At 55.2% G+C, this 21,677-nt stretch overlaps 2 protein-coding genes across 3 annotated transcripts; one reads left to right on the top strand and one right to left on the bottom strand.

Annotated features, from left to right (window-relative positions):
• Positions 1-257: 257 nt before the first annotated feature.
• RNASEH1 (ribonuclease H1) lies at positions 258-8,480 on the bottom strand. 2 transcript variants are annotated; one of them, XM_047782711.1, is made up of 8 exons: positions 8,247-8,463; positions 7,140-7,255; positions 4,930-5,094; positions 4,346-4,445; positions 3,206-3,260; positions 2,769-2,853; positions 2,161-2,285; positions 258-886 (listed from the first exon to the last, which is right to left on the bottom strand). In XM_047782711.1, exons 1-8 carry the CDS (start codon positions 8,375-8,377, stop codon positions 800-802), a joined length of 864 nt encoding a protein of 287 aa, XP_047638667.1. In that variant the 5' UTR covers positions 8,378-8,463; the 3' UTR covers positions 258-799. The 2 variants fall into 2 exon arrangements, with proteins under 2 accessions (XP_047638667.1, XP_047638668.1); XM_047782712.1 differs by having other exon boundaries at positions 604-886; positions 8,385-8,480.
• A 5,484-nt stretch (positions 8,481-13,964) lies between these two features.
• RPS7 (ribosomal protein S7) lies at positions 13,965-18,324 on the top strand. The gene is made up of 7 exons (XM_047782710.1): positions 13,965-14,095; positions 14,272-14,355; positions 14,444-14,515; positions 14,624-14,767; positions 15,315-15,379; positions 17,569-17,719; positions 18,215-18,324. Exons 2-7 carry the CDS (start codon positions 14,281-14,283, stop codon positions 18,290-18,292), a joined length of 585 nt encoding a protein of 194 aa, XP_047638666.1. The 5' UTR covers positions 13,965-14,095; positions 14,272-14,280; the 3' UTR covers positions 18,293-18,324.
• The last annotated feature ends 3,353 nt before the right edge of the window (positions 18,325-21,677 follow it).

Below are 21,677 nucleotides of genomic sequence, written 5' to 3'. Positions count from 1 at the left end.
CCATTCAAATACAATCCCGGAAAATGCCAGTTAGTCTGTAGTGATAGAAAGTCTGCCAGCGGTGGCCTGGGGGCGGGGGTGGGGGTGGGGATTTCACACAGAAGTTCTGGGAGTTGCGGGGGCATCCCGCGGGCTGCACCCAGCAGAGTCGTGCCTTCTTGCATCCAGCACGTAGACACGAGTCCACCCGCCATCGGGACTCGATCCCACCAACGGTGAGCGAGGAATTCTTTCAGAATACTGCTAGACTTCATGTCTGCACTTTTTAACCAAGGTTTATTCATCCTTATTAAATCAAGGTCCTAGCATCTTTGTCCAGCCTGCAATAAAACTAATGAGAACAGCATCGAGCATAGTAAAGCCGAGTAGTCAAACCTCCGACCGTTCTCACATCGCAAAGGACGTTCAATTTCTCACACCTGCAGATCCCGCTGTGGTGCCACAGGACGGATGCGGGGATGCAGGTTCAATTCCCAGCCTGGCACAGCAGGTTAAGGACCCGGCGTTGCTGCGGCTATGGCGGAGGTCACAGCTGCAGCTTGGATTCAACCAATGGCCCGGGAACTTCACATGCCTCAAGGCAGCCAAAAAATCAAGAGAAAAAAAAGTATTCCATAGCTGCCTTTATCGCACGTCCCCCCCGCCCCCCGCCCCCGCCCCCGCCTTCCTGATCCGGTCTGAAAGCTGTGTCTGCCGTCGACAGCACTGGCCACCCCGTCGTTTTAGTGTCCACTCCAGTAAGCAAAGGTGACAGAACGGCCACGCTCAAGTTCTTCCAAGAATGAAATGCTGCATTTGTTCAGCATGCAGGCTGCTTGGCACCTTCTCTTGCTAATCGGTCAGCTTCTTCATTGCCTATAAATCCCGCGTGGCCAGGAACATGCATCTGTTAAATAAATGTTTCCTTTTATTTTCACTAATTTTTCACACAAACAACACATGACTACTTCTCCTTGTAAAAAAAATTTTTTTTGTATTTTTAGGGCCCCATGTGCGGCATATGGAAGTTTCCAGGCTAGGGGTCGAATTGGAGCTACAGCTGCCGGCCTAGGCCAGGGCCGCAGCAACGCCAGATCCGAGCGGTGTCTGCGACCTACCCCACAGCCCAGGCAACGCTGGATCCTTAACCCACTGAGCGAGGCCAGAGATCGAATCTGCGTCCTCACGGATACTGGCCAGGTCTGCGGGCATCGCACCACAACGGGAACGCCTCCTCTTTAAAATGTCTCGACCATCCCGAGGGCAAGTACGGACGCCCGCCTCCTCACCACGGTTCTGCCAGCACAGGGCACGCGCCCAGCTCGCCTGTGCAGTGGATCCGCGAGGAGAAATGCTTCGGTTGCTGCGCGGATTGGATGTCACCGTTGAAGAGCTTTGTTCCCCTTAACGGTGGGGCCCGAGAAGCTTCCAGGCAGAGCAGATGCCTGGGTGGACGTGCACACCAGGCGCACACACGCACACGCGTGCACACATACACACGTGCACACACACGCTTTATCCTCCTGCTGTTAAAAAGAAGGGATGTTGAACCGCTGTTGCTGAAAGGCAAGCTCACGTGTCAGGCTGCCAAACTGTCACCGTGGTCCTGGGCTGGGACAGCAAGGGAGGATTAAGGAAATGGCTGCAGTTAAACGTCCTCGCCTTGTTTGAAAAAGTAATTTTAGGAGTTCCCGTCACGGCTTAGCCCTAACAAGCCCGACGGGTGGCCATGAGGATGTGGGTGCAATCCCTAGACTTGCTCCGCGGGTTAAGGATCTGGCGTTGCTGTGGCAACCATTTTGGGAAAAAAGACATGTTAAGAAGGTCTACTCACACATCTTTTTTTTACTAAAATACATGATAAATTAGCTGCTTCCCAAGAAACAGGAGGTTGACTGTCACAAGTCACTTTCACAGGGGTCAGACTGCCAGGGCGAGGATGGCATCCAAGACACTGTCCCCCAGTCTTGTGACAGGACAGAGCGCTCTGGGTACAGGACCTGCTGTGAGAGCAGCAGGACTCACAGGAACATCAAAAAAATCCTAAATCACGTCCTGACACCGGCTCTGACACCGATTCCGCAGACACTGTTGTTTTCACGGAAGTCATCCGGTCACTCAGAGAAACCGAGCTCCCCGGTCGACGCTCTCGATCTGGCCGAGACCCGCGGAGACACTCACCCACTGAATGTCCATTCCCTGGGCGAGGCGCTCCAGCTCCTGGAAGTCCTCTTTGTTGACCACCTCCTTGTGGGTGCTTGTTCGCCAGCCGTTCTTCTTCCAGCCCGGAACCCAGCTCGTGATGCCTGGAGGACGGATCACCCCCCCGACGTCCTGGTCCCTCTGCCTCCCGCACGGCCCTGTCACCAGGGCTGCGCGTGCACCCGAGCAGCCTCCTGGACTTCCCACCTCCAGCTCGGCTCTGCTCATCCCCGTGCTCTCGTGCTGGACCCGCGGCTCTCGGCTAAGACGCGGCCTCCTCCAGCCTCCTCTGCATCCCCCGCTCCCCCACATCATCGTACGCCCGCGCGGACACACGCTTAGACCGAGAGCCCTGAGAGCCAGGGCACATCCACCTACCGCCCTGCCTTGGGTGGCGCCTTTGTGCCACATATGGAGGCGCACAGGCGCCAAAGCGCCCCTGTGTCCTGACAGCAGACGCCCGAAGTCACCCCCAGGGACCATCTGGGTCCCGCCCCGCCTGACGCAGCTTCTCCCGGGGAAGGATACACCAACCCCCCTTCGTAGTTACTAGGAAAAGACCAGAAGTAAAGCAGATGCTTGCTCACCATTGATGGTGAACATGCTGTCCGTGTAGAGAACCAGCTTGCTGATGTTCTGAGCCTTCGCCAGCTTGAGGGCTTTGCAGGCCGCCTGCAAGAAACAAGTCAGTTGTCTTGCTGTAGAAATTGTTCAACTCTTGACATGACTGATGTTCAAAATTACTTCAAAATGTAAAATCCTTTTTCTGGGCTAACGGTATGATCTACACGGAATAATGCTACATGTACCATTCTCCTCTATTTAGACATCGATTTGAATAAGTTTTATAATTTTTCTAGAAAATTCCTTTTCTTTAGAACTCTTACTGATCCCAAACTAAGTTTCTTCTGGATTTTAAGTATCTTATATACACAGAAAGTAGACAGTTCATTGACAAGTTCCAGTCAGTGGTAAAGAATGATAAATTAACATCTTTAGTGGAAATACGCATCTGATAACTTACGTGAATTTCTGCTCTTTGGTTTGTTTGCCGTCCAGGAAGTCTAATTCCTACATTTCTGGGAAAACAGTTCAAAGGAAAATAAAATGATATAGCTAATTCTCAAAGTGATTTCTTAAGCCTCTTAATGGGTAACAGGCTTGTGTGTGTGTATTTTTTTTTTTTTTTTGCTTTTTAGAGCTGCACGTGCGGCATGTGGAGGTTCCCAGGCTAGGGGTCTAATCGGAGCTATAGCCACTGGCCTACTTCACAGCCACAGCAATGCCAGATCGGAGCCGCATCTGCAACCTACACCACAGCTCACGGCAACGCGGATCCTTAACCCACTGAGCAAGGCCAGGGATTGAACCCGCGACCTCATGGTTCCTAGTCGGATTCACTTCCGCTGCGCCATGATGGGAAGTCCTATGTTTTTATTTGGATACAAAAACACAGCTTTTAAAAATCAAGCCACCAATGCTAGCATTTTACTGGAAAGTGCCACGGTGTGGTCCTGCAGAAGAACCCTGGGCCAGGAGGCAAAAGCTAAGTTTAATTTCTTCACCTGAACCACATCAGCATGCGGCCTTGGGCAGGCACCCAGCCCACGGACCCACGGACCCACGGACCCTCGGGCCACACCAGCCAGCCACCCCTTCCAGGGTTCAAAGCTAAACGAGATGCTGAAGCGAAGCCAGGACCCCATGGACCAGGACGCTCCAGCGAGCGGCGTCGTTACTCAGCAGCTGTTAATCACCTGCCGGCGCCCGGGCTCTGGGAGCGGCTGGTCCACTGCGTCCAGGTCCTTTCACACTGAATCTTTGGTCAGTTAACACTCAGGTTCTTCCGAATTCAGGCCCAGGTATTCACTGCACTGCACTGCACTGTGACTTTGTGCCTTTTGAAAAGCAAGGGTCGGCTCTAGCCCACACGTCGTCAGACTCTGGAGTTGGGGAGGGGGGCGGTGAAGGGCCTTGAGTCTGGTGACCCCACCTCATGCATCTTTGCCAAAACCACCTCCCAGGGCCTGGTGGCCCCTCTGCCTCTCCTGCCAACACCACAAATATTCACTCAGTAGGCGGAGCCTGCCTTCCCCCTCCACAGTTCTGGGATATGGCGCATGAAATGTGATGCTTAAGAAACCAGCCTTTTCAGTTTACTTACAAAGGATGGCCTGGCCCCCAGTAAACACCAATTCCTGCTCGAGCCCGCCTCCGCCCATTACTGGAGCAGCAGCCGTCAGTGTAGACAACGACAAATTCCCCTGTAAGCAAGAAGCCTAGTGAGTGCTCCTGGCTCGACCTTCATCTAAAACACTTACTAAGACTGAATTAGCATTTGAAACGGAGGGTATCATGCTTTGGAAGTTTTCTGTGTGGGAAAACACGAGCGAGTCCACACATGGGGAAATGCGACACGTTTTGTCTGGATCACTTGCAATACTCCTAACTCGCACGGCGGGAACGTTAAGGGTGAAAGCCATCTCTCTGTAAACCTAGCATCCCCTCCCTCAGAGTCAAGGACCAAGGCCGCCGGGCCTCTCACAGGCAGGGAGCGACCTTGCAGACACGCGCTGCCTCAACGAGGACCTGCCTGGCAGAGGTCAGGTCCTCCAACACATACCGGCCTGACGGCTTTTCTGGGTCCTTTTGCCACTAGGGAACAGGTCCTGCCTTTGTTGTGTTTTTACACATAAATATATTTAGACAACGACTGTATGGAAATTTTAGAAACCAAGAAAGAGGTACCCATGTAAGAAAACGCATCCTTGCCAACGGGCGGCGGGGGCCCTGCGCTCTGTTTCACGTGCTTGGCTGGCAGCTTGGTCTTCTCCACCTCGTCTTCGTCCTGGGGCTCACGCGGGCGCTTGTTCGCTTTCACGTGGGATTCCTGTACCTGTCCGTTCCCCTGCCCTAAGAGACAGAGTCCCCTCAAAAGCCAGAAGAAACAAACACCGCGTAGAATGGCTGAGAATCCTGAAATGTGCTAAGCCGGGCTCTGCAGGCAGCTTTCTACGCAGGGAAAGACAAGAAAATCCACACCACCTGAGACACTGACGTCTGGGGAAATCACTCTAAATCTCCCACGACGGGAGGTCCTGCCGTGGCGCAGCGGAAACGAGTGTGGCCAGGAACCACGAGGTGGCGGGTTCGATCCCTGGCCTTGCTCAGTGGGTTAAGGATCCGGCATTGCCGTGAGCTGTGGTGTAGGTCGCAGGCGCGGCTTGGATCCTGCATTGCTGAGGCTCTGGTGTAGGCCGGCGGCTACAGCTCCAATTAGACCCCTGGCCTGGGAACCTCCATATGTTGCGAGTGTGGACCCAGAAGACAAAAAAGACCAAAAAAAAAAAAAAAACAACCAAGACAAGAATCATACTTCCAAACCCACTTTCTATCCCAATCCCATTTCTTTGTCTTTGGTAGAAAATGGAATTGTCACATCACAACCCCCTTCAAAAGCTGTGGGGGAGGAGTTTCCTGATGGCTCAGCAGGTTAAGGACCTGGCATTGTCACTGCTGTGGCTTGGGTCCCATTCCTGGCTGGGAATCTCTGCATGTTGAGGGCCCAGCCAACCTCCCCCACCAAAAAAACCCCCAACAACCAAAAAAAAAAACTAAAAAGCCAACAAAACCTGCCGGGGGCAGGGGAAACAGCTACACAATGACTGAGGGGCTCCTCAGCTTTGGAAATCTGCCTTTCAGGGTAGAGTCCTAGTGTGATCTGCCTCTCCCCGGATTCTGCTTTGTCCAGAATTTTTTTTTTTGTCTTTTCAGGGCTGCAATAGCAGCACATGGAAGTTCCCAGGCTAGGGGTCTAACTGGAGCTGTAGCCGCCAGCCTACACCACAGCCACAGCCACACCAGATCCGAGCCGCGTCTGTGACCTACACCACAGCTCACGGCAACGCCAGATCCTTAACCCACTGAGCGAGGCCAGGGATCAAACCCGCCACCTCATGGTTCCTAGTCGGATTCGTTTCTGCTGTGCCACGACGGAACTCCTGTCCAGAATTCTTATGACACCCCAAGAAGCAGTTGTTCAAAGCCTGAGCATCACAGTGGGTTCCAGAGATTGTTCAAAAGAAGCTGATTTAAAATATCCCCTGCTCAGTCTTAATCCACTGCAGTACAAAAGTCTGAGTAGAGTTAATGAAAAAGCACTTCTTCGAGCTAGGTTATGATACATTCTGAGCTCTAAAGCAGTCGCCCTCAGTCCCGCCTACCCCATGGGCCTTACATTAGGCCTTAAACTTCAGTTACTATGCTCTCTGTAACATGTGAAATTGGAAGAAATTCTGATTGTGTGACTCTATCCTAGAGAAAGAAGAAACACCACACAGGCTCATGCTGTGAAAGGAACTACATTTATCATTTTACAACTAGTGCCCATTCAAGCCAATAACAAGGTTTTTTGTTTTGTTTTTTCTTTTTTTTAGGATGGCGCCCGCAGCATATGCAAGTTCCCAGGCTAGGAGTCCAATGAGAGCCACAACTGCTGGCCTAGACCACAGCCATGGCAACCCTAGATCCAAGCCAAACCTGCGACCTCTGCCACAGCTCACAGCCAGATCCTTAATCCCCTGAGTGAGACTTAAGGATCCGGCATTGTCACTGCTGTGGCTTAGGTTCTATCCCTGGCTAGGAACCCACATCCTCACAGACACTACGTCAGGTTCTTAACTCACTGAGCCACAAAGGGAACACCAAGAGTAAGTATTTTAGAAGATGGAATTAAGTAGTGAGGACGCCGAATGGAACAGGAGAGGTGAATCTTGGTTTGTCTGATACTGTCAAGAACCTCTAAGCTAAGTGCTTACAGCCTGTCTCCTGACCTGTAAAATGGAAACAATCACAATATCTTTATACGCTTAAGGGGTAGCTACATAGATCACACGACACCTGGGATCTGAAAGGCTTCGACTAGGTTAAAATGTCACAATGACGAGACCGGGGACTACCTTCTGAACCCTCATGGCTTGCAGAGTTTCTGACGAAAGCCCAGGCTTCCTCCTCTGTGGCAAACTTCTTAAATCTGGCTGCAGGAAACCGATCCACCTGTGCTCTGCATTCATTCCTGGAACAAAGTGCAGTGTTACTTCCTTTCTCTGTTACTGATCCTCTTTTTCTTTTCTTTTCTTTTTTTTTTTTTTTTGTCTTTTGAGGGCAGAACCCATGGCATATGGAGGTTCCTAGGTTAGGGATCGAATCCAAGCTACAGCTGCTAGCCTATGCCACAAGCACAGCAACTGGGATCTGAGCCGCGTCTGTGACCTACACCACAGCTCATGGCAACGCCGGATCCTTAACCCGCTGATCGAGGCCAGGGATTGAACCCAGGTGCTCATGGACACTACTCGGGTTCGCTACCCACTGAGCCACGAAGGTGACTCCACTGATCCTCTAACAGATTCTTTTCTTAGGCTGGGAATAGTGTGAAAAGGTTGGGGCTGTCAGCTCTTTGGGGGTAAATGGTTGTACCTCACTGTCTGTAGTTTTTTCCTGTATGTCCAACCCTTCACCCCGTCACGCTATGTGCCAGGCAGCACAAGGCCTCCATCAAAGCGTAGAGAACTCTGGACCGTTAACCATTTCCTTACAACGGAAAGGTCAGCTTCTGTGATGCTTCTTCCTCAGTAGCAGAGCTGCACCGGGAAACTCGGTGCACACACAGTCAGATAGTAAGTCGCACAGTGGGAACAGTGCTGGTGGTGGAGTCACAACCCCTGTTCAAGCACCATGAATTTCTTGACCACGGTAACTACATCCAGTAAACTCACATATATTAAACAACTGTCACAGGGATACAAACATTAACTTACAAAATTTCCCTTTTTAAAAACACCGGGAAGATTAGATTAGGCATTGAGTTCCGCGATGTGTAACTTTTTGGAAACTCTTTCAACAGCGAGGAAGGGTTAAGTTGAGGCCTCTGGCCAACCCCAGACTGGCGTTTCTGATACTCCCCCCTAAAACGAAACCGAGTCGGACCGACGTCGGGAGCTCCCGCGCCTGCCCCGGGCCCACGGCCGCCCTAAGCCCCTTCAGGAGAGGCGCGGCTCCCTCACCAGGTCAGAAAGACCCCGGCCTTGCGGCCCCTCCTCACGGCATAGAACATGGCGAGCGCGCGGCAGCCACGGCTACTGCAGCGCACGACAGACACAGCCACTCTGTGCACCACGTCCAGGAGCCTGGTCATCGCTCACCCCCGGCCACCAACGGGCATCTCTGCTCCAGGCCGCGCGCCGCCATCACCCAGAACAGACTTCCGGCGCCGGCGCGGGGAGATGACGCGTGCCCGGGGCGGGGCCTAGAGCCAAGCGCTTTCTGACTTGTCAATTTCCCGGCCGTCTCTGGGAGGGTGGGACCCCGGGCGGGGAGGGGCGGGGCCTGGGCCTTTGTGGGCGTGGCCCAGGGCGGGGCGGGGCGGTGCGATTCGAGGCACAGACTCTCGCCCCGCCCCGCCCCCTGCAGCAGCCGGGGGACCGCGGGGGTCCCGGGGCTCAGGTGGGCGCTGGAGGCTCCGGGTGGGTGGGCGTCGGACAAGCTTCCTCTCTGGCCTGGAGGCCAGAAAACTCAGGGGTTCACAAGCGGAACAGAGGAGTAAGTGCCTCTGAGGGAGAGGAGGGAAGGTGCTCTGCTCTAGGAAGCGGGGAGGCCTTCCCCCACGCCCACCCCCACCCCACTTCACCCAGGTGGGTGTGTAACCAGCGGGAGCTCGGATACTTAATTCACCGCGACCCAAGGAGAAAGTGTATTTAAACTACCTAATTTTCTTGAAGTCTTCAGTTCACAAACGTTATGGAACACCTACTATGTGCCACCCAGCGCCGGGAATGCAAAATTGAGTCAGTCTGAGAACCAAGGAGTGAGTCCCCAAGATGGACACGTGAACACATAGAGGACAATGCAAAACCAGCTGCTTGAGAAGCAGGTGGGGAGAGCGAACACCCGTGCCCAGAGGGCCCGGGACGCACTAGCGCCTGAGTGAGGTTTTGAAGGATAAAGGATAGTTTACTCCCGTGGATTAGGCAGAGAAGGAAGTAGGGTGTTGCTGGAAGAAGGAACAGCAAAGAAGTGATCAACGTGTTGTCTGTTGACTCGATGAACATAAATTTTAAAAATTTCAACTTTCCTGGAAGTTCCTCTTGTGGCTCAGCAGTATGCATGAGGATGTGTGTTGGATCCCTGGCCTCCTGGTCAAGGATCTGGTGTTGCTGTGACCTGTGGTGTAGGTTGCATATGTGGCTCTGATCCCTAGTTGCTGTGGCTGTGGTGTAGGTGGCAGCTGCAGCTCTGATTTGACCTGTGGCCTGGGAACTTCCATATGCTGCTGCTGCTGCAAAAAAAAGTACATTAAGAAACTCTTAATGATTATCACGATTGTGACTGAAAATACTTTCATTGACCAGAGAATGGTGTTAAAAAAGAAAAAAGCTGGAAATTCCTGTTGTGGCACACACAAAAAAAACGAATCCAACTGGGAACCATGAGGTTGTGGGTTTGATCCCTGGCCTCGCTCAGTGGGTAAGGATCTGGCGTTGCCGTGAGCTGTGGTGTGGGTTGCAGACGTGGCTCGGATCTGGCGTTGCTGTGGCTGTGGTGTAGGCCGGCAGCTACAGCTCCATTGGACCCCTAGCCTGGGAAGCTCCATTCGCCTAAAAGGAAAAAAAAAAAAGAAAAAAGAAAAAAAAAAAGCCCCTCTGGGCATCAAATACACTTGAGAGGCCTGGCCTTCCGCCACACTCCCAGGTTGCTACTAGTTGTTGGCGGTCTTCCCAGTGTGTGCTCTCAGCTGGAAGGGCAGAGTATAAGTGCCCCCTATCCCCTGGGAACATAGATAAGTTACAGAGCTAAAGACATTTTAACTGTAATCTTCCCAAGACAATGGGCTTCTGTTATTTTTTGACCCATTTACATGACACCCCTAAAGGTGGTCACCAATGTCCTCCTAAAGGGGACCTGTAGACCAGAGCAGGGCCAGCGAGTGTGACACCTCAGCGACCCTCAGGGAGGCTTTGTCCAGTGGCTTTCCAGACCTCAGTCTCCAAGCAAGCGGGGCTCAGGTCGCCAGCGCGTGGAATTGTGGGGGCTTGAGCAGCACTTGACCAGCACACTGGGGGGTGGGTGGCGGAAGTGTGGGTGTGGCTCATTCCCCTCCCATCCCACTTATCTGTCCCTGAGCCACTTCACATACACTGACCTCAAATTCTGAGCCACGTCTGCAACCTACATCACAGCTCGTGGCAGCTCCAGATCTTTCACCCACCGAGCGAGGCCAGGGATCAAACCTTCATCCTCACGGATACTAGTCAGATTTGTTTCTGCTGAGCCACGAGAACTCCTGAATGGTGCTGCTTTTGATGAAATATATTGAAGATGAGCAAGTTATCAGTTTATGATTAAAATCAAAAGTGAAACAGTTCTGGAGTTCCCGTCGTGGCTCAGTGGTTTACAAACCTGACTAGCATTCATGAGGACATGGGTTCCATCCCTAGCCTTGCTCAGTGGCTTAAGGATCTGGTGTTGCCGTGAGCTGTGGTGTAGGTCGCAGATGCAGCTTGGAACCTGCGTTGCCATGACTGTGGCGTAGGCCAGTGGCTGCAGCTCTGATTGGACCCCTGACCTGCGAACCACCATATGCCGCAGGTGCGGACCTAAAAAGAAAAAAAAGTGTAAACATTTCTATAATTTAAATATTAATATCTGAGCAATTAACTTCTGTCTACTGATAGGTCACCAATGTCTCCCAGTCATGTATTGTTACATAGGAAGGATGACCTTGAGACTTTCCAGAAGAAGCCAGTATCCTTGCTTCAATTAAATCCGCAAGGTTTCACATTCATTACAGGCTTGCACATTTATTTCACTCACATGCTTCTTACACTGGCTGATAGATAATAATAATAAAAATGCTGCCAGCTATAAGTAGAGGGGAGAGAAAAACCTTCTGTTAAATTCAATCCATTAATTCTTGATCGGACAGGCAGGTCCATAAATTCATTTTACATCCAAGGACTCATCGGTAACTCTCCTTCTGTCATTTTGTTATTAACATCGAGAACTGTGATGTGGAGAGGAAAGAATGACCTTGAAGTCCAGGCTCTCTCATTCACCTGACCTCCGGTCTTCCTGCCTCACAGCACTGAGATAAAGCACTGCCAACACCGGAGCCTCTTCAATGGGGACTTCTACACACTATGGAAATAATTTTTTTTTTATTTTTTATGATCAAATTGGGTATTTCTTCAGAATGCAAAACTGATTCAGTATTTAATACAGTCCATTGATATAAGTTATCTTACATAAGAATAAAGGATAAAACATGAGATCACCTCAAGAGATGCAAAAAGGATGTTTGAAAAATTTCTCTGTTCATGGATATTTAGGTTGCTTCTATGTCTTGGCTACTGTAAATAGTGCAGCATTGAACATTGGGGTACATCTATCTTTTTGAACATGGTTTTCTCTGGATATATGCTCAGGAATGGAAGTAATTTTTTAAAGAACAGATCTTGTTTAACCATGCCTTGGCCAGACTCTGCATCGGGCACCACCTTCTTCCTCTCCAACCCCGCCCCCCCCCACACCCCCTCAGTGCCCACACCCATTCTCTCCTCCAAGTTTTGCTCTGGAACTCTCCCCGCCCCTTCTCCTCTGAACTTGTCCGAAGCTGCCCCTTTGAAATGAAGCCTTCTGAGGAGCCTGAGGCTAAACCCTTTATTTTTTATACTCCCTGGACCAAGGCTGAACTGTGAGCCAGGGTCAGCAATTTTCAAAGCAAAGATCCTCACAGAGTTGCTGAGGAATTTAAGCATTACTTCAAACGTCACTTGGTCTCTCGTGTATCAACTACTTCAAATGCTCGTTAGTGAAGGTCAGACCCAGCACAGGATGAAAACCACTCACTGGGGAAATCCCGACCCATCTCCAGAATGACACACCAGAGACCAGCCACAAACTCATTATACGATTGGGCTGGGGAATTGCTAAGCAATTCCTAGGGCTATACTTTCTCTCTCTTTTGTTTTGCTTTTTTCTTTTTAGGGCTGCACTCCAGGCCTATGGAGGTTCCCAAGCTAGGGGTCAAATTGGAGCTACAGCTGCCGGCCTACACCACAGCCACAGCAACGCGGGATCCTCAACCCACTGAGCGAGATCAGGGATTGAACCCACAACCGCATGGTTTCTAGTTGGATGTTTCCTCCGAGCCATGTCAGGAACTCCTATACTTTGTCTTTTGAACAATTTCCAAGTTGACACTTAGTTTCTCAGTGAGGAGTTCCCATCGTGGCGCAGCGGTTGATGAACCCAACTAGGATCCATGAGGATGCGGGTTCCATCCCTGGCCTCGCTCAGTGGGCTAGGGATCCGGTGTTTCTGTGAGCTGTGGTGTAGGTTGCAGACAACGTGGTGTAGGTCGCAGTCACAGCTCGGAACCTGCGTTGCTGTGGCTGTGGTGTAGGCCAGCTACAGCTCTTTTTCAACCCCTAGCCTGGGAACCTCCAGATGCCTCAGGTGCAAACCTAAAGAAAAAAGCAAATAAAAAATTCCCAGTGAGATTATAGATTTTTTCTTTTTTTTTTTGCTTTTTAGGGCCACACGTGCGGCATATGGAAGTTCCCAGGCTAGGGGTCAAATCGAAGCTGCAGCTCTCAGGCCACACCAGCACCACACTGGATCCGGGCCGCATCTGCGACCTACATCACAGCTCACCGCAATTCCGGATCCACTGAGGGAGGCCAGGGATTGAACCTGCATCCGCATGGATACTAGTCTGGTTGGCAACCCACTGAGCCACAACGGGACCTGCCCCCTTTACCTACTTCACTGTTTATGTTACTGCAGTTCATCCTCCTATATTTGTCCCACAATTTAGGTGACGTCTTCTTCACTAAACTGCAGTCTCACAAGGGCAAAGGCCAGTGGGTTCTACATGTAACTATGGCACCTAGGGCATGATTAGCACAGAACACACGGATCAACAATTATTTGGGGGAGTTCTCTTCGGGGAACTCGTGCGACCCTAAAAAAACAAAAAAACCCAAAAAGCAAAACCCCCACAATTACTTGGCTCCTGTCTAGGGGGAGGGAGTCCTTTACACCCGAGTTTCAAGTGAGAGGATGGTAGGACTTTTTCAATAAACGAATTGTGTGTTGAACTCCTGGCCCGTTCTGAAGCAATTTGCCATCCCTGAATCTTTCATGACACCTCGACGAAGTTCAGGTGTCCAGCTCCAGCCCTGGCTCTCCCCGAGCATCCTTCCCGGGCCCTGCGTCTGGCCCCGAGGGCATCACCACCCGGGGTGGTCTTCCTCCAGCTTGAGGCCGCCCCACGACGTGTGTTCCCTGACGTCTCAGACTTGTGTCGGCAGCACAAAGCAACCGATGCGAGAGCCCAGTGTGGCCAGAAAATCGCATTTATTCGTAGAGCACTTCGTTTCCAAACAGCCTTCACAAACGTCATCCCACTTGGTTCTCCACAAGCCGAACTGGAATCCAGGTTTCTGATTCCTTTTCATGGCATCAGCGGGGACGTCGGCCTCCTCGTGTCAAGTTAGCCTTTCTTAAACGTCCTGTCTTCGAGGGTAGCCCAAGTGGCTTTTCCTGGTCTCCCGCCCAGACCTCGCCCAGCGCCCGCCTGGATCCTCAAGAGCCCGCCCAGGAACTCCCGCGCATGGCGCCGCAGAGGAAACTCGCGGGGCGGAAAGGCGCTACGGACGCACTGGTCCCCCGGAAACCCTTCCTGGGGCCCTCTAGGCTTCCACCGCGTCTCAGTGGTTCTTCCGGTTTCTCTCGCGCTATTCCCGCCTCTTCCGTTCTGCTGCCGAGATTTAACGGACTCTCGCGATATCTAGGCCTCTTCCCAGGCCTACAAGCGTCGGTGGCGGCAACGAGAGTTGCCGGCATCGTCAAGGTATGTCTCCGCCGGGCGCCGTGCCCATCCGCCGGCTTTGAGGGGCACACGTCTGGGGTCCTCGGGTGGGGATGCGGCCGATTACCCGGCCCGCGGCGCCCGATGGCTTGTGCGGGGAGGGCCGGGCCGGGGCCGCGGGCCGCGGGCCGCTCGGCCTGAACGCTCTGTGCTTCCAGGTCCAGGCCATGTTCAGCTCCAGCGCGAAGATCGTGAAGCCCAATGGCGAGAAGCCGGACGAGTTCGAGTCGGGCATCTCCCAGGTGAGGGGCGGCGCCGGGGTCGGGTCGGGGGCCTGGGGCCGGGGGCCGGGTCGCGCGCTGACCGCCGCTCCCGCCGCCTCCCCCGCAGGCCCTCCTGGAGCTGGAGATGAACTCGGACCTCAAGGCCCAGCTGCGCGAGCTGAACATCACGGCCGCCAAGGTGAGCGGGGGCCCGGGAGGCGGGCACGGGGGACAGCGTCCGCGCCGGGCGGGCGCCGGGGGCCGGGGGCCGGACCGAGGAGGGCGCGCGCTTTCCTTTTCCCTCCAGGAAATCGAAGTGGGCGGCGGTCGGAAGGCCATCATCATCTTTGTGCCGGTGCCCCAGCTGAAGTCCTTCCAGAAGATCCAGGTGCGGCTCGTGCGCGAGCTGGAGAAGAAGTTCAGCGGGAAGCACGTGGTCTTCATCGCCCAGGTACCGGCGTCTCGTTCGGGGCGCTCGCGGGCACCGGGGTCGGTAAAGAGCGAAACCCACGCTTCGCGGGCGGTTCGGAAGCTCGCGGCCCCGGTGGCTGTTCACGTGGGGGCCGCTCCCGTGGCGGCGGCGGCCCGTCCCTGGCGAGGCAGGTGGAGGCCTGGGGCGGGGGGGCCACGGAAGGGCTGGTGGGGACGCGGAGGGCGGTCCGGAGGCGGGGGGCGCGGGGCTGGCTTTCCCGCCCGCAGGGGCGCAGGGGCGGCGGCGGCCTGGCCGGTGAGCCCCCGCCGCGCGTGCGGAGCGAGCGGTGTGTCCGCTCGGGAGAGAGACGCGGGAGCTTGCGCCTCCCGCGGTTCCGCTCGCTCGAGCCGCAGGTCCTGAAAGCAGTTCCGAGGAAGGACTCCTCAGGCAGGCGGGCTTTGCGGGGCTTCACGTTTACCCAGCCCCGAGGTCCCTTGGCTTTTGAAGCGTTGGGCCGCTCTTCGTTTTCCGACACCTTAGGGCCTTGCTGCGGGAGTGTCACCGCATGACAATGTCTATCTTGCAGAGGAGAATTCTGCCTAAGCCAACTCGAAAAAGCCGTACAAAAAATAAGCAGAAGCGTCCCAGAAGGTGAGTTCTCAGCATCAACAAATCTGTGTACCATTGTTAATAGTCCTTGATTTTCCTGGATTGTTTGTGTAGGTTTCTGAAGTTAAACGTAGTTTAGGAGAGCCATTCACATGGCAGCTTGTATCGAGATTGTTGGTTTTTGTATATAGTTTTGTGGTTTAAGTTTTAAACATTTTGAAATGAACTCTGGAGGTAGGGCTTACGGGGCAGGGACTCACTCCGGTGGTGGAAGAGGTTACCGTTGTCACAAAACGTGAGGCTGTTTCTCCAGTTCCCGGGCGAAGAGGAGGAGGGTTTCCGGGCGGGGCCGTAGGGCTGGGGGGCTTCTTCACGTCTCACTGTTGTGGATCAAGGCTGGAAAACTAGGTTTCCTGTTGCTCACAGGCTGTAGGTGTCACTGGTTGTAGATGCTGGCGGGCGATGTGTTGTCAGTCGACTGACTTGCCGGTTCTGGGACGTGAACTCCGATGTTGGAGGTTGATTCCGTGATCTGGGCTCTCGGGGGCTCTGTTGACATCTCTGGTTTCCCAGACTTGGCGCGTCGGGTCCCTGCAGAGGTGGCCTCGGGTAACGGTCCCTCTGGCGCCCCCTCCACCTGCTGAACAGGCTGCAGCGCGGGGTGAGGAAACTCGCGCCTTCACGCTGTTAGTAACGCGGGCGGGGAAGCTCACTCCGGAGTCTAAAATCCCCGGGAAACAGGAGGGGAAGAGTCTGGTGTTGGGCAGAGTTTCCTGTGCCAGTCGAGGTGGAGGAAGGAGCGGCGAGGTGGTGAGGCTGGACCGTGGCTCGTTGGTCGGTACCTTGAGCTTGTTCTAGGGCGGCTGGAGCAGCTTGCGAACCCAGGGGTTTGTTTGGCGTCCCCGTGCGTCCTGACGGGTGAGGTCGCGTTGCCGCTGCTGCTGCTCACAGAGGTGTGAGGCAGAGCTGGGGTTTTCCTCTAAGACTGGCCTGGATTCCGCTCTCCTTCATCCCTTGGAGGAGGTGTAGCTGGCGAGTGTCTGAACGTGTGCCTCCCGGGCCTGGGCCTGGGGAGGGTGCGCTGGGAGCCGGGCAGCCGTCGATCCGGGGCGTCTGTCTGCTCTGCTTCCCACGCGTGATGAGCGCTTTGGGAGGTGGACGGCGCTCAGCTCCCGGGACCCTGGGGCCATGGGGCCTCCGTGGTCTGTGAGGAGCCCCTGGCGTGGGGAGCTGCTCGGAGGACGTAGAGGTGAGTGCGGCAGAGTCTGACCTGCTGAGGGGCGGCTACGACCCGGGCAGGTGCCTCAGGCGAGGCACCTCTGCAGACACCGCGGTGAGAGCCGTCCCTTGGTTGGCTCACTGCGGGGGCCTCGTGGTCCAAAGCCGAGGCCCTCACAGTTTGGGATGAATCGACCCTTCTCGGCGTCCGGCAGCCAGATGGGTTGTGAACCTGGAGCGATGATGCGGGAAGGAGCAGGTTCCCCTGGCCGTTTGTGCGGTGGGTTGGGTTGAACACGGGGGACCCTCGCAGGGGAGGCTGTACCCTAGAGCTGCGGACGGCAGTGTCTCCTGGGGCGGGAAGTCACAGGGAACAGGGGCGAGTTGGGTGCGTTTTGGAGGCTGAGGGAGGCCACGTCGGGTCAGTAGGTGATGGTGTCTGAGGGCGTCAGTAGCGGTTTCGACAGCATTGTAGGGGGTGGTCTGGGGGAGAAGAGGTCACTTCAGGGATGGAGGCCAGAGGCACTCAAGTGACAACAAACCCAGCGCATGAAAACGAAAGTCCCGGGAGCTCCTGTGGCGGCTCCGTGGGTAAAGGGCCCTGCAGTGTCCGTGAGGGTGCGGGGCAATCCCTGGCCTCCCTCAGTGGGTTAAGGATCCCGCGTGGCTTTGGCCGTGGCGTAGCCTGGCGGCTGCAGCTCCAGGTGGGCCCTGGCCTGGGCGCTCCCATCTGCCCCAAGTGAGGCCCAGAAAGAGAAACACCCGAGTCCTCCTTAACCCCGCACCCTGGAGATCGTCGCTCCCAGGGGCTGGCGTGTGTCGTTGACAAGGTGTCAGTTTAAAACGCACAGGGCGCTGACCTGCTGTCCTGGGCACGGCTCTGGCGTGATGCTTTGAACGGACGTGGTCTGTTCGAAAGCCGGTGTGCATTCGGTTTCGAGAGGTGCCCGGGGCGGACAGGAGGGCAGACCGGGCTAGACCTCGTTGTCACCTTTGTCACCGGCTTCTTTAAGCCGCACCCTGACAGCCGTGCACGATGCCATCCTGGAGGACCTGGTTTTCCCGAGTGAGATTGTGGGCAAGAGAATCCGCGTGAAGCTGGACGGCAGCCGCCTCATCAAGGTCCATTTGGACAAAGCACAGCAGAACAACGTGGAGCACAAGGTAAGGGGCCGCCTGGCCTGGGGGGCCTGGCCCAGGCGAGGGGGGCCTGCAGCCTGACCTGTCTCCACGGGGCGCGGCGCCTGCAGCAGTCTTGGGGCACTCGGCCGGCTTTCTGCACCCGCACCTCAGCCCACTCCCCCCAGAACTGGGTGTCAGGTTTGAAATGGGGGTGTTGTAAAAATTGGCATTCCCTACCTTGTGACTAGTAGGAGAGGGAAGGAGGCGAGTCTGCGGCGGGACCTTCAGTGAGGCTGCGCTTGTGCGCGGGGGGTGGGCGTGCTGGCATCCCGTGCTGGCATCCCAGGAGAAAGAACCGAGCCGAGGGCCCAGCCCTCGTGCCACCTGGTGTCCTGAGCCCCGCCTGGTGCTGAGCCTGTCCCCAGCAGGCCCCTGTGTTCCTTCTCAGGTGCCGAGGAGAAAACCGTGTGGTAATTGTTAGGCCTTGGCAAGTGTACTTAAAGGTTTGTGATGAGTGGATTGTTTCTTTTCTTGTAGGTTGAAACATTTTCTGGTGTCTATAAGAAGCTCACGGGCAAGGACGTTAATTTTGAATTCCCAGAGTTTCAGTTATAAACAAATAACGAAATAAAATACTATTCACAGAACTCTGTGTGTCTTTCAAAATTTCAGGTGTGGGGAGTTCCCGTCGTGGCGCAGTGGTTAACGAATCCGACTGGGAACCATGAGGTTGCGGGTTCGGTCCCTGCCCTTGCTCAGTGGGTTAAGGATCCGGCGTTGCCGTGAGCTGTGGTGTAGGTTGCAGACGCGGCTCGGATCCCTCGTTGCTGTGGCTCTGGCGTAGGCCGGTGGCTACAGCTCCGATTGGACCCCTAGCCTGGGAACCTCCCATATGCCGCGGGAGCGGCCCAAGAAATAGCAAAAAAAAAAAAAAAAAAATTCAGGTGTGGGTGCATCACTGTCTCAGCTTTCGGGTCACTTCCTACACAGGCCGGAGGGTTTTGACCCCAACCCCAACCTCGTCGTTGGCTCTGTGTGTGTGTGTGTGTGTGAGTGTGTGTGTGTGTGAGGGAGAGAGAGAGAGTCGACCATGTGGTTCCGTGTGACGTGAAACACGAAGCTAGTTTCCTGTGCTGAACTGTGGCCTTTGCTGCGCATCTGTTTTATGAGTAAGCACCAGTCCTTAAAGTGCTGAGTCAGAGGAGCGAACCGAGGTTTTAAAGTCCATCTGTTGCTTTCAGTAAAATAGGTGTCTTGGTGAACAGAAACGTGAAGGCCCTGTTACTGTTTGTGTCCATTGGAACTTGGACCCCAGCAGCGCGCCCTCAGTGCCCTTGTGTTCCGGGGCCGGGTGGGCATCGGGTGGGTGTGCTACGCACTCAGTTTTCCTCAGTGAACTTGGCCGTCAGAGAAGCTTCAGGATCTCTTTGAAAGGTTCGATCACAGAGCTGCGCGGCCGATGGACACCTCTGTGCAAGGTCACTCTCCCCCTCCTGGTCTCCCCGACTCCTGCAGCTCCTGCAGCATCGGAGTGAAGTTGCTGATGAAGGCGCACGTGGCAGACTCCCTACCGAGCAGAGCTTACTGAGTGCTTTGAGGCACCGGGGAGGGTGACGTTTGGTGGCTAAGATATTAGGCCAATTGTTAACAAGGTGTCTAACTACGGCGCAGCCACCACCTCGGACATTGAAGCCGCCAGAGATGGTCCCGGCTCCCGGACTTGGAGCTGCAGGGGCTGTTAATGCTTGGAACTCACTGAGCAGCCACCACGGGGCTTCCCTGGGCCTCTGCCCCTGACCACACGGGAGTGAGTGAGGTACCATCCCAGGTCACCTGAAAGTCTGGTTCGACGGGGACGAGGTGGCTCGGCGGGCAGCCCCGGGTCAGGACCTCTCAGGGAAGGCGCGGTTGCACCGCTTGGGTGGTGGGTGATGCCAGGAGAGCTGAGTCACGCCTGCCCTCCTGGGTTTTCCACGTTGATGGCTAGTGAGCGCTCTGTGTGTGGATGCCTTGCGTGTCGTCAGGACTGGACAAAACCGTCACTCACGCTTGGTCTCCAGCTGCGGTCCTCCGAGCCTGTGCTGCCCTCGGCCCCGGGTGGAGGCGGTGGTGAAGGGGCGTGAGGCTCACTGCACCGGGTCCTGTGGTGGGGCCCTGGGAGGGAGAGAGGCCAGCCTGGTCACACCACTGCCCAGTGGGCGAGGCAGACACGAGAACGACCATGTAAAAAGGCAGTGACTTCTAACACAGACGTGTGTAGGAAGCTTTGTCTCCCACTTTGTGTGTGTGTGTGTGTGCGCGCGCGCACATGTGCGTCTGCCCACGGCGGTGCATTGGGGGTTCTCCACCGGTTCTGAGACTCCTCCAGCATTAGGGTCCTGCTCATGTCCGCTGCTGTGACGTCAGATGTAGCGTGTCCTGGGGTCTCTGAGCGTAAAGCCAGAACCTATGTCTGGTCACAGGCGGGGTGCTGGGCGCTCAGATGGCATGGCCCGTGTCCGCGAGTGGACGGAGGACGGGGTGAAGGGGTCCCGCGCTGTTCTGCACTGTCGGGAGTTTGGAGAGAGAAGCCTCGAGGGCCGAGCAGCGAGGCGAACGTCCTTGGGGACAAAGCCCCTGAGATAGGGCTGCACAGCAATGCGAGCTCAGTGAGAATTCCCAGCCAGAGACATGGCCTGGTCCTGTGCTGGGTCTGGGTTTCTCAGTTATGTCCGAGGAATGTAAATATTCAGTGGGAGGCGGGCCAGCCTCTTGTCCAGGCCTACTGGCAGCGCCTGGCAAAGTCCTGCTCCTGATGGTGGTGACTTCAGCGCCGTCAAGAAAGCTGAGAGGTGGAGCTCCCACTGTGGCGCAGTGGGGTGGGCGGCGTCTTGGGAGCCGCTGGGACGCAGATTCAATCCCCAGCCCCACACGAGGGGTGACGGGCCGCAGCTGCAGCTCGGGTTGCAACCGAGGCGCTGATCCCCGGTCTGGGAGCTCCATGTGCCGAGGGGCGGCCAGAAAATGACGACGGAGAAGGAGGAGTTGGCAAGTGCGAGACTCCACATCCAAGAATGTGGGTTACAATCGACTGGAAATAGGCAAGTTAGTATATATGATGCTGTAGACATAGTATAAAGAATAGTATCGTTTATTTGTGTAATTGAAATTCCCAGGTTCTCAGCCCTTTATAAAAAGTGCTCAACATTTCAGGACTGAGAAACGGAAGGCAAATACCCCGTCTGTCATCCGGGACACAGGAAGGGGTGTCGGGGCAGAGGAACAGCTCGGGACATCTGTGCGCTGCCTGCTGTTCCGCCTGCTGTCCCACGGGGCCTGGCTGCCCCCCCCCCCCCCGCCCCCCCGTTGACTGGTCTTGGCTGGGAGCTCCGATTCTCTGCCCCGCTGGGAGCTCCAAAGGGCGTGCTGATGTCTTGCTCGAGGGCGGCTTTTGAGGCTAAGGCGGTGGTCACGCTGGTCCCGCCACCACCCTCGTCGCTGGAGCTGAGCCTTCACCCCGTTTCATTAAGGGGGGCCCAGTGAATGTTTGTGACAGAGGAGTGCTGTCCCTTAGGACCACCAGCCCATCCTGTTGGGGTGTCCCTGCGGCTGTTAGCATCCCGGACCCGGGGTGCCGCCTCTGCGCTCTTGGCCCTTGGGGCTTGGTTGCCCCTCGTGGCGGGAGCGGTCCCGTGTATTGTCATGTGTTGAGTGGGATCCCAGAAGCCAGCGCCCTCGCCCGCCCACAGTGAGACCACTAGGAATGTCCCTAGATGTTGCCACGTGTCCCCTCTCAGAGCGCCGGGCTTTAAGAAGGCAGAGAGGAGTTCCCGTCACGGCTCAGTGGTTAACGAATCCGACTAGGAACCATGAGGTTTCGGGTTACGGACCCGGTGTTGCCGTGAGCTGGGGTGTAGGCCGGCAGCTACAGCACCAATTTGACCCCCAGCCTGGGAACCTCCGTATGCCTCGGGAGCAGCCCTAGAAAAGGCAAAAAGACCAAAAAAAAAAAAAAAAGGAG

This window comes from Phacochoerus africanus, chromosome 5, assembly GCF_016906955.1.
Source record: "Phacochoerus africanus isolate WHEZ1 chromosome 5, ROS_Pafr_v1, whole genome shotgun sequence".
NCBI lineage: Eukaryota > Metazoa > Chordata > Mammalia > Artiodactyla > Suidae > Phacochoerus > Phacochoerus africanus.
Note: the sequence above shows the minus strand (reverse complement) of the source record. Positions and strands in the feature narration are given on the sequence as shown.

Excerpts from the sequence above, each read along its gene's own strand:
- RNASEH1 (XM_047782711.1), bottom strand. The coding sequence starts at position 8,377 with ATGACCAGGCTCCTGGACGTGGTGCACAGAGTGGCTGTGTCTGTCGTG. Across the intron at positions 5,095-7,139 it reads AAGCCATGAGGGTTCAGAAG|GGCAGGGGAACGGACAGGTA; the intron begins GTAGTCCCCGGT and ends TCTGTCTCTTAG. Across the intron at positions 887-2,160 it reads AGGGAATGGACATTCAGTGG|ATGCATGTTCCTGGCCACGC; the intron begins GTGAGTGTCTCC and ends TTTATTTAACAG.
- RPS7 (XM_047782710.1), top strand. The coding sequence starts at position 14,281 with ATGTTCAGCTCCAGCGCGAAGATCGTGAAGCCCAATGGCGAGAAGCCG. Across the intron at positions 14,356-14,443 it reads TCGAGTCGGGCATCTCCCAG|GCCCTCCTGGAGCTGGAGAT; the intron begins GTGAGGGGCGGC and ends CCTCCCCCGCAG. Across the intron at positions 15,380-17,568 it reads AAGCAGAAGCGTCCCAGAAG|CCGCACCCTGACAGCCGTGC; the intron begins GTGAGTTCTCAG and ends GGCTTCTTTAAG.